The 11,813-nt window shown below is 38.7% G+C and overlaps 1 protein-coding gene across 1 annotated transcript in view; it reads right to left on the bottom strand.

Moving 5' to 3' along the window:
* Window positions 1-935: 935 nt before the first annotated feature.
* ercc5 (excision repair cross-complementation group 5) overlaps window positions 936-11,813 on the bottom strand; it is a 142,818-nt gene continuing 131,940 nt past the window's right edge. The window contains exons 25-26 of the mRNA XM_059963446.1: window positions 8,305-8,390; window positions 936-2,333 (exon numbers count right to left, since the gene is read on the bottom strand). Coding sequence (XP_059819429.1) covers window positions 1,782-2,333; window positions 8,305-8,390 — 638 coding nt within the window. The 3' untranslated portion in view covers window positions 936-1,781. The remainder of the gene's footprint in view (window positions 2,334-8,304; window positions 8,391-11,813) is intronic.

The following is an 11,813-nucleotide window of genomic DNA, read 5'->3' as shown; positions in this document are numbered from 1 at the left end:
AAGCAAAATTGGCTCTTGCCTCCGATCTGGGCTGGCGTTTAAATTGTCTATACCTTGCACTAGGACAAACCCACCATGCGGATATAGATTTTGTCACCCAGCCCAAAGCTGCGCCTAAGATCTTCATCAGCTCAACACCCCTTGCATCCGGATTAGAAGTGTTGAAATGTATTAGCAACATTAAGATTTTAAAAAACTATTTACTTGTATTTACTTTTCCAATAGTTTCTTTACTGTTTTCTAATGAATGTTGTAAGGTATAGGTACCGAAGTCAGACTTGCACTCTGCACGTAGCCAGAAGCTAGCTATTGAAATCATTGGTTTAAAATAATCAGTATGTTCTGATCTGCCAAAAATTGAACTAATATGCATTTATACTAATTATGAATTCAATCACTGGAGAGTTTATGAATGGCGAGATGGACAAGGAAATGCAACAAGTGCTCATAATTATAATTATAATGTAACTCAGATTGGAACCTTTGACAACTTATGCTTACTTGCAGATCTACTCCCTGAAAGAAATTACCACTACCATTTGAATGCAAATAGTGTGTTTATTTTGCAAGCATGTTCTAATCCATTAGGACTGCTTGAGAGCAACTGGATAGCCTGTCAGCACTGTCAGTCAAGAATAACTGCAAGACCCATTAACTATCTCACCCTACAAACAGATAAAACCAGGAGGAGTATGTGCTGTGAGTGAGGAGTTAGCGAAAGGAAAGAGGAAGTGAGTATGCAAGACAATTTATATGAAAAGTACAACTTGCAATTAGACAGATCTGAAAAAAATAATTTCCACAAATCAAACCAAAGGAGAGATTTGTAAAACCTCTGCTATTTTCTACCAAATATTTTGATTGCATTTATTCCTCAACATCAAAGTGCAACAATTTATACAAAATGATCCATCAGCAGGTAGGAGCAAAATGAATGAGACTTCTAAATTAGCCATAATTTATTACCATTCCACGACAAGAGCCAAATAGTCCCGCCGGCAGTTGTCTCTGGCATATCAAATCTGTCAGAAGTCTTGGAAACATATTGTCTGCATTCATGAATATTTCTATTTTCAAACATTTCACAAGTTCTAAAAAAAAACAATTATAGAAATAAATTCCACAATAGTCCACATTTGTAAATTAATCTGTAGAATGTCACAATACAGTACCCAGAAGTTTCAGAAACCGGAATGTTTAAAAAGTATCAGTGGATTAGTTAATGTGCAACCTGATCAATGGCTTAAATAAATTTTGGCAGTAGCTTTGTCCCAGATACTTTGAAGATCACAATAATGTATTTTCCTATAAACAGAAGTTGTTGTGGGTTGATTTGTACAAGTCACCATTTTGTGGTATAAATTTAATCAATACAACATATTCACATGGTTTTCCAGGTTATCTTCTGCTGCACATGATCATGATGTCTTTAAAAATGCCTTTAATCTACCCTGCATAGTAAAATTGATTTTTTTCCCACACTGAAACATGATAAATCATTCAAAGTAGCAGCTTTGAACCAAAACTTCAGATAAATTACAAACTTTAAAAGTTTTTCAAGCAATATTTCACATGACAAGCATACATTTATTCCAACTGTGAATTGCTTGCAAGTTGGATAATCAGAACTTTGGGCCTCTAATAGACAGCAATGGGATTTAACCTTGAATTAACAGATTTTGAAAGAGACAAGTCTTCAAATTTCATCCTGCTGAAACATAAGTACTTCAAACCAATATCTATTTACCAGTTACAGAAAAGGCTGTTGTACTGGCGAATACTTATTTCTTTAATTTCATTCTTTGCTTTGTTTTAAGTCCTTTCATCTTTCCTCTATGAACAAACACAGGTTTAGCTGTCACCATACAGTTATCATCTTCATTCTCCTCACTTGAGCTACCACTCCTATGGGCAGTTTTATCTTTCATCTGCTCTTCTGGTATTTTTCTAACAAAATTCATTGTTTTGGAGTATTTTTTTGGCATAAATTCAGACTCGTCATCTTCAGAATGGCTTGACTCTTCAGAGAGATTAATTGGTCCAATGAAACCTCCTCCAGTTAGCTGACCTGGAGATTTCTTTGGCTGCTTTCTCTTTCTGCATTTTAATTGGGAATTGCTGAATTTACTTTTGGTTCCCAAGGCAACTTCCTGAGACTTTTCTGCTGAGTTAGCAGTCCCCTTTGGTGTATCAGTAGTTACATGTCCCTCTGTTGAAGTTTCTTCTTCTTCTTTTCTCAACATGCATGTCACAGCTCTGCGAAGCCTTTGGCTTTTTATTGTTTGCTTCTCATATTGTTCCACCCTGAAGAAGGTGTCAATACGTGGTTGTGACTGCAAAATAAATTAAATGCTTACAATAGTTCACAAAATCAGAAGTTAATATCAGCAATGGTGCTTTTAGGAATCTTATGACTGGTTTCATGACAAAATGAATATAGAAAAGAAAAATGATTAATCATTAAACTCTCTTCTTTGGCAGGTGGTACCTGTACAAGAGAAAAGGGTTGCATCCTAACTGGAGGAGCTGCAGTATCCTTGCAGTGAGGTTTGGTAGGTTATGCAAGAGGATTTTAACATATAAAATCACTAGAGCAATAGGCCAACAAGTGGAGAGATTGAGGAGAGCATAGAGAATCAAACAAGCAGGTCTAACAGAAAGTACAGGCAGAGAAAAATTAATGAGCACGGCAGGACTGATTGTGTTTATTTTAATGCAAGGGATCCAGACTCTAAATAGATGAGCTTATGGCCTGGATTAGTACTTGGCACTGCGGTTTTGTAGCCATTACAAAAACTTATTTGACATAAGGGCACAACTTGGCAGCTCAACAATGCAAGGTTTAGATAGTTCACACATCACTGAAAAGGATGTAAAGAGGTGAGGAAGCTGTATTACTCATTATTGAGAATGTCATAGATATTTTGGAGGAATCATCCAGCAAAGTCAAATGAGAAGAGCTCATTTTGAGACAGGAGAACTTACTTGGCCCTATAGGCACCCCAAACAGCTAGCAGGAGATAAAGGATCAGATATATGGACTAATGATGGAAAGATACAAAAACGTTTGTGTAATGGGTGATTTTTAACTTTCCCAACATTGAGTAAGACTTCCTTAGCCCCCGAGAAATGAGCAGAATTTGTTAGGTACATTCAGAAGCATTTCTTGAAACAACATGCAGATAGTCCAACTATCTGTAGTAGACATTGTACATTGTGATTGAAACTTTGGTGTGTGTATGTTGGGGGGGGGGGGGGGGTTGTAGTGATTAAATTCCGTAAGTTTGAAAATATTTATGGATAAGGATAAGACTAGCTCTCAGGTGAAAATGCGTAATTGAAAGAAAGCCAATTACAACAATGTTAGGTAAAACTTGGGAGAAGTAGATTGGAAGTAGCTGTTTGGCAGTAAATCCTTATACGTGATATGTGAGACACAGAAAATTCTAGAGGAACACAGCAAGTCAGCATTTTGTGTGCGCTGCTTTGGATTTCCAGCATCTACAGACTTTTCACGTCTTCATGTGAGAGTCTCTTAAAGGCCTGCTGGTTAGAATTCAGGATGGCATGCAAGTTGGGAGCCATGATTAACAAATGATATTGTATGTTTAATCAAAAAGGGAAAAGAAAGTGTACGCAAGGTTTAGGAAGCAGAAATCAGACTAGCCCCTGAGGAATATATAGTGAGCAGGAGAGAACTTAAACAGGGAATTAGGAGAGCTAAAATCCCAGGGTTACTGAAAGAGGCAAGGGAAGAGATTGCTGGAAAACTGAAAGAGATTTTTGTATCCTCTTTAGCGAGAAGCTGGGAGAATAACTAACATCCCTGTCTAAAGATAACAGGGATAATGCATGAAACTATGGGGCGGTGCGTCATTCAACAGTGATAGGGAAATTATTTAAGATTCTTAGGAATAGGACTTACTTGAATGTGGAAAAGAATGACTTTGCACAGGCAAGGTTCTGTCTCACACATTCAAGCTTTCTGAGGAAGCAACAAAGATAACTGGAAAAGAGTAGGGCAATGGATGTCTGCATGGATTGTAGTAAAACATTTATCAAGGTCCCTTATTGAAGGTTGGTCCAGAAGATTAAGCCATTTGGGATTGACAGTGGGTTGACAGGTTGGATTCAAAAGGGATATGGTAGGGTTGGAGGTACATTTTTGACTAGTTGTCTGTGAAGAATGGTGCTTTTAAACGTTTTCAATGAAAATGCAGATGGTTAGATTGGTAAGTTTGCAGGCAGTGAACATTGATGAAGTTGTGGGTAGCAAGGAAGGTAGTCAAAGGATATGTTACGATCAGCAGGAAGTTTGGATGGAGAAATGGCAGATGGAGTTTAACCTGAACATGTGAGGTGATGCATTTTGGGAGGTCAAATGCAAGAGCAGTACAGGAAATGGCACGTCCCTTTGAAGGGGGGATCTTGGAGCACAAGTCCATCATCTTCCTGAAAGTGGAAACACAAGTGAATAAGGTAATCACAAGAGTATATGGCACACTAGCCTTTCTCAGTTTGGGCATGAAGTATAAAAATTGGCAAGTCATGTTGTAGCTGTATAAACTTTAATTAGGTCACATTTGGAGGACTGCAGTTCTGCTCTTCAGATTAAGAAACAATGGGAGGTTTTGGAGAGGGTGCAGAAGAGATTCATCAGGATGTTGGGCAAACCTAGATAGAGGTATATAAAATTATGAGAGGTACAAGTGAGATAGATAGTCAAAGAAATGTTAAAAACTAGAGGGCAGACCCAGAGATAAACAGTTGGAAAACAGTTTCTTCAGCCCAACTCATTCCATGTTGATCAAGGTAACTTACGGTAACCCCATTTCCCTGCTTTTAGCTCCATATTCCTCTAAGGCTACGTTCACACTACACCGGATAAATCCATAACCAAAGCCTTTTCTCTTCATTTTGACCCTCCATTCACATTAAAATGGTGATTTAGTCCACTGAAAGCGGAGCTTTTCTGAAATGCTTTCCAGGGTGGGTAATTTTGAAAGTGCCGGATTGGCTGAAGCAGTGTGGACGGGGGTAACTGGAGAAATCTAAAAATGCTGTCATGGTGATGGCAGTGCGCCATTTCATTGTTTTCTTGAACGCAACCTAACAATTTCAGAACAGATGACAACGAGACTGAAGCCAGAAGAGTTAGAAATGTACTCACCAAACACTTTGACCCATAACTTACTGAATAAATAAGTATACTCACTTTGCCCTGTTTTCTGTCCTTGCTCGTATGAAGGTGGTTACCAATTTATGCAAGTTCCTCTCTGACAATAGATGTGTAACAGCCTAATGTAACATTGTATCAAAATACAAGATAATACTGATGCAGACATGTTTTATACATTTAACAAGGTGCTTTATTAATGCAACAGAGTTTCAGTTTTTCAATGTTCGTCATCAGCCGGGTCATACTGTCCTTGAACTCCCTGTCGGTTGCCTCCATACACTCCAGTATTTGTTTTTTTCAGTTTTAAGTCCTCCTGTGTGAGAACCAACAGCCGTCCGTTGTTTAAGTTTTTCTAGTCCGTAACTGAACAAACACGCACTTTCACAGCGAGATTCGACACCAAACATGTCGCTTATTTTCGGTAGATGTATCCTGTGCATGCGCAGTAGGAGGTGATTCACTGTAATCTCTGTTTCAATGTGGACGGAGAAACTTTCAAAAACACTTGGTTTGAACGCCTATCGTTTTTACGCGAAACCAGTATTTTCAAAATTATCTGGTCTAGTGTGGACCTTAGGCTACGTCCACACTAGACTGGATAATTTTGAAAACGCCGGTTTCACATAAAAACGATATGCGTTCACACTATGCGTTTTAAAACATATCTCTGTTCATGTTGAGACGGAGATTTCGGCGAATCTCCTCCTACTGCGCATGCGCAGGACACATCTACCAAAAATAAGCGACATGGTTGGTGTCTAATCTCGCTGTGAAAGTGCGTGCTGGTTCAGTTATGCACTAGAAAAACTTGAACGACGGACAGCTGTTGGTTCTTACGCAGGAGGACTTAAAACTAAAAAAACAAATACTGAAGCGTATGGAGGCAACCGACATGGAGTTCACGGACAATCTGACCTGGCTGACGACAAACATTGAAAAACTGACCAACTCTGTTGCATTAATAAAGCACCTTGTTAAATGTATAAAACATGTCTGCATCAGTGTTATCTTGTATTTCCATACAATGTCACATTAGGCTGTTACACATCTATTGTCAGAGAAGTACTTGCATAAATAGGTAAACCATTTTCACATGTGCAAGGACAGAAAACAGGGCAAAGTGAGTACACTTATTTATTCAGTAAGTTATAGGTCAAAGTATTGGTGAGTACATTTCTAACTCTTCCAGCTTCAATCTCGTTGCTGCCTATTCTGAAATTGTTAGGTTGCTTTCAAGAAAACAATGAAATGGCATAATGCCGTCACCATCTGTTCTGGCAAGTCATGACAGCGTTTTTAGATTTCTCCGGTTACCTTGTCCACACTGCTCCGACCAATCTGGTGTTTTCAAAATTACACACTCTGGACAGCATTTCTGAAAATTTCTGGTTTCAGGGGATGAAAACGCTGTTTTAGTGTGGATGGAGGCTGAAAGCGAAGAGAAAAAGCTTCCATTATGGATTTATCCGGTGCAGTGTGGACGTAGCCTCAGACTTTCCTACCCAATGTACAAATATCTTTTAAATGGTGTAATTGTACCTGCCTCTAGCACTAAGCAAGTCAGACAGAATTTGCATATAAAAAGAGAGAAACATAAATCAAGAGTACACAGTCCTTTATTAGGAGAGTGATAAAAACAAGATACGTGTAAATTGCAGAGAGGGTGGGATGGGATAGCTCAGATCAAGGACACACTTCTGAAAGGGCAAGGCCATCATTGCCTGGGAGGGAGTGGTAAGCAATTGACAAAGCCATCTGTTTGACTTTTAATTGGAGCTATCAGCGCATAACACTGGTCTTCATCTGATACATTCAGTTAATGAATGATCAGCATGGCTTACACTGGTTGCATGCTTAAATCACTGAAATTGCAGCGGAACCAACTAGCTACTAGTTAATCACATGAGTAACATTATATCTCTTTCAGGGATTAGAAAATTTAATACTACCCACTCTAGGTAGCCAACCTAAAAAATTGCCTGTGATATTTATATTATTCTGGTTGAGAATCAGATGCATCCATTACATTAGCATTAGGTTTCTACACTTCAAAGTTTCTTAAGTAAAAAATACAGGCAGATTACCTGCAACCAAGTGCTGGATTTCTGGACTGCTGCTGCTGCTTGGACTTGCTACCCATGATATATATTCACTTTGTATTTTTGCTTTATAGATACAGAAGACAATGCTGTGAACGACTGACAGTCCTGCAAGGACTGTCAACTTAATATGGTCCAGTATATCAAATGCCAAGGAAAAGAATTGACATCAATTTTTTTTTTAACAAGATTAAATGTTTTTCAAATGAACCCTGTGGGACATTATTTCCCCAGTCAAAAGACTCTTACTGGATGCCGTAGTAGTATAGCAGTTAGAGTGATGCTATAACAACTTGGGACATCGGTGTTTGGAGTTCAATTCTGACATCTTTTGTAAGGAGTCTGTAGGTGTTTTCCTGGTGATCCGGTTTCCTCTCACTGTACCAGTTAGTAGCTTAATCGGTCATTGTAAACAGGGTTGTTGGGCGGCATGGCAGGCCTACTACTCACCATACCTCAATAAATAAACAAAAATAAGTAAATCTCATTTCCTCCTTAGGGAAAAGGGGCCTTATTCATCATTCCTGAATTTAAAACTAAAACTTAAATAACAAAGCACTAATTACAGTACTCAATTTCTTTTCAACTTCATTGAATTAGTGAAGCACCTTTGACAAACTTGGCAAGTCCAGTGCACTTCACAGTCAAGGTAATACTTTTCATTGTCCTGATGTAGAAAACACCAGAACCCATTGTTAAATAGCCTAGCTTCCATAAACAGCCTAATAATTTATTTTGTTGAATGCCAGTTAAGAGATTAATGCTGGTGAGAGAATTAACTTCCTTGTTCTATGAATCTTATACGGCTAACCATTTAGAACCACATCCAAAAGGCAGTGCTAGTTTATCCCAGAAACCTATAAACAAGATCTGAATGTAGAAACTTCTGATTTAGAAATGAAAATGATTATCAATTGAAGCATAGAAACCCTAGGTCAACAGTATAGCTCCTAATGTACAAATACCAATAGGAAACAAAACAATTTACTGGAATAAAACACTTCCTGCTGTTCATTTCAGACATACTTGTTGAGCGTTGAGCTGCTTCATTACAGGTAAAAATACTTCATCAGTCTTCTTCCTTGTCCAACCAAAACGATTCTGACAAAATTTGCCAGTAGTCAAAGATAAACCAACAAAGTTTTAATAATTAAAAGAAGTGAATGAAAATAACAAAATGGATCAGTCTGGATATACTACATTGTATGAGAAAACCACAACCTGGCCAGATTCATTTAATTACTTGAATTTAACTCCTCCAGTTAATGGTGAGAATCTTACATCTCTGGAACAGATATTAAGAGATTAGTTCTATAACTTTAACCAGCATGTCCAGTGAAAACTGTGGAGAAAGCTTAGAGGGCACGTCTAGGATTTGATTACCACAGGCCAGTCAAAGGACTAAGCTGACATGAATGAAACATTTAACATTGTTTACATTTTGTCAGTTCTGAGCAATCACATTTGAAAGGCTTTTCAAACTTCTAGATCACTGGGATGGTGAGAATGATGATGATTCAGTTTGTTCTGCAGATTAAAGGGGTTTGCCAAGTAATAATTTGTAGGGATTGAGAAAAAAAATTGCAGAAAGGAATGAGATAAAAATTGAAATTATTCTGCTGCAGTTCCCACTTATGGTATTTTTCCAGTGGTATCCAAAATTCACAGGAGATGGATGTCTATTTTATAGCTTGTGGAAACAAGTGCTACATGGCCAGAACTTAGTTAAGCTCTGTTTCCAATATTTTTCATCTGCTTTTTGCATAACAGATATGTTGATACATAATACAAAGTAATCCAGTTTACAAATGTAGCCCAAAGAACACTACCATTAATACATAAACAGTGGTGCTAGAAAGTTTGTGAACCCTGTAGAATTTTCTCTACTTCTGCATAAATATGACCTAAAATGTGATCAAATCTTCCTGCAAGTGCGAAAACTAGAATAGAGAACCCAATTAAATAAATAACACAAAAACATTATACTTGTTCATTTACTTATTAAGAAAAATGATCCAATATTACATGTATTTGTTCGAAAAAGTATGTGAACCTCTGGGTTAATGCCTTCTACAAAAGCTTTTTGGAGTCAGGTGTTCCAATCAATGAGATGAGATTGGAGGTGTGGGTTGTAGAAGTGCCCTGCCCTATAAAAAAGACATTAAGTTAGGCTACTGACAGAGCCTGTTCTTCTTAAGATCTGTTTAAGTGTACTATGCCTCAATCAAAACAACTTTCAAGCATCTTAGAAGAATTGCAGAGATGCATCAATCTGTAAAAGGCCCCAAAAGTATTTCTAAAGACCTGAGTATTCATCTGTCTACAGTAAGAGAAATTGTCTACAAATGGAGGAGATGCTCCCTAGGAGTGGACATCCTGTAAAGATCACACCAAGAGCACAACGTGCAATGCTGAAGAAGGTAAAAAAGAATCCAAGGGTAACAGCAAAAGACCTGCACATATCTCTTGAACTTGCTAAGGTCTCTGTACATGAGCCCACTTTAAGAAAAACACTGAACGTACATGGTGTTCATGTAATGTCACCACAGAGGAAACTACTGCTCTCCAAAAAAAAGCCTGCATGTCTCAAGTTTGCAAAAGACCATATGGATGTTCTACAATGCTTCTGGGACAACGCTCTATGGACAGACGAGATAGAAGTTAAACTTTATGGCAGGAATGCACATTGCTATGTTTGGACAAAAATGGGCACCGCACACCAACATCAAAACCTCATCCTAACTGTGATGCAGGGTGGAAGGAGCATCATGGTTTGGGGCTGCTTTTCTGTCTCAGGGTTTGGTCAGCTTGCAATCATTGAGGGAACAATGAATTCAAAATTGTATCAAGATATTTTACAGAAGAATTTTACAGGGTAGCAGTCTGTCACCTGAAGCTTAATAAACGTTGAATAAAGCAACAAGAAAACGATCCAAAAGACAGAGTAAATCAACAACAGAACAGTTTAAAAAGAAGAAAATTTGAGTTTTGGAATGGCCTAGTCAAAGTCCTGACCTTAATCCTAAAGAAATGTTGTGGAAGGAGCTGATGCTATCAGTTTATGCAAGGAAGACAACAACATCCCAGAGTTGAAGCAGTTCTGTAAGGATGAAATGCCTAAAATTCCTCCAAGCTGATGTGCAGGATAGGTAACAGTTACTGGAAACGTTTGGTTGACATTATTGCTGTACGGGGGGGGAGAGTCAAACTGAAAGCAAAGGTTCACATACTTTTTCCAACACATAAATGTAATATTGGATCATTTTTCTCAATAAATAAATGAACAAATATAATTTTTTGTGTTATTTATTTAACTGCATTCTCTTTACCTACTTTTAGGACTTACATGAAGATCTAATCAAATTTTAAACATGAGGAAATCTGCAGATGCTGAAAATTCAAACAACACACACAAAATGCTGGTGGAACACAACAGGCCAGGCAGCATCTATAAGGAGAAGCACTGTCGACGTTTCAGGCTGAGACCCTTCGTCAGGACTAACTGAAAGGCAAGATAGTAAGAGATTTGAAAGTCGTGGGGGGAGGGGGAAATGCAAAATGATAGGAGAAGACCGGAGGGGGTGGGATGAAGCCAAGAGCTGGAAGAGGTGATTGGCGAAAGTGATAAGAGAGCTGGAGAAGGAAAGGATCATGGGACGGGAGGCCTCGAGAGAAAGAAAGGCGGTGGGTGGGGGGGGGGGGGGAAGAAGCACCAGAGGGAGATGGAGAACAGGCAAACAACTAAATATATCAGGGATGGGGTAAGAAGGGGGCTGGGTAGCCTCCAACCTGGTGGCATGAACATTGACCTCTAACTTCCATTAATACCCCTCCTCCCCTTCTTACCCCATCCCTGACATATTTAGTTGTTTGCCTGTTCTCCATCTCCATCCGGTGCTTCTTCCCGCCCCCCCTTTCTTTCTCCCAAGGCCTCCCGTCCCATGATCCTTTCCCTTCTCCAGCTCTGTATCACTTTCGCCAATCACCTTCCCAGCTCTTGGCTTCATCCCACCCCCTCTGGTCTTCTCCTATCATTTTGCATTTCCTCCTCCCCCCACTACTTTCAAATCTCTTACTATCTTTCCTTTCAGTTAGTCCTGATGAAAGATCTTGGCCCGAAACGTCGACAGTGCTTCTCCTTATAGATGCTGCCTGGCCTGCTGCGTTCCACCAGCATTTTGTGTGTGTTAATCAAATTTTACGTCATTTATGCAGAAATGTGGAAAATTCTACAGGGTTCACAAACTTCCTAGCAGCACTGTAGCAAGTAACTAACTAGCATTGAAATAAATCAAATGTGGACAATAAGAAATGTATTAACTTCCAATAAATTATATACATTCAGTGGCCGTTTTATTAGATACACCTGTACACCTGCTTGCTAATGCAAATATCTAATTAGTTAATCATGTGGCAGCAACCCAATGCATAAAAGCATGGATACATAGTCAAAAGATCCAGTTGCTGTTTAGACCAATGTGAAAAAATGTCATTAAATAATTTGCCATGGAATGATTGTCAAACACGGTGGTTTG

This window comes from Hypanus sabinus, chromosome 3 (assembly GCF_030144855.1).
Source record: "Hypanus sabinus isolate sHypSab1 chromosome 3, sHypSab1.hap1, whole genome shotgun sequence".
Lineage (NCBI taxonomy): Eukaryota > Metazoa > Chordata > Chondrichthyes > Myliobatiformes > Dasyatidae > Hypanus > Hypanus sabinus.
Note: the sequence above shows the minus strand (reverse complement) of the source record. Positions and strands in the feature narration are given on the sequence as shown.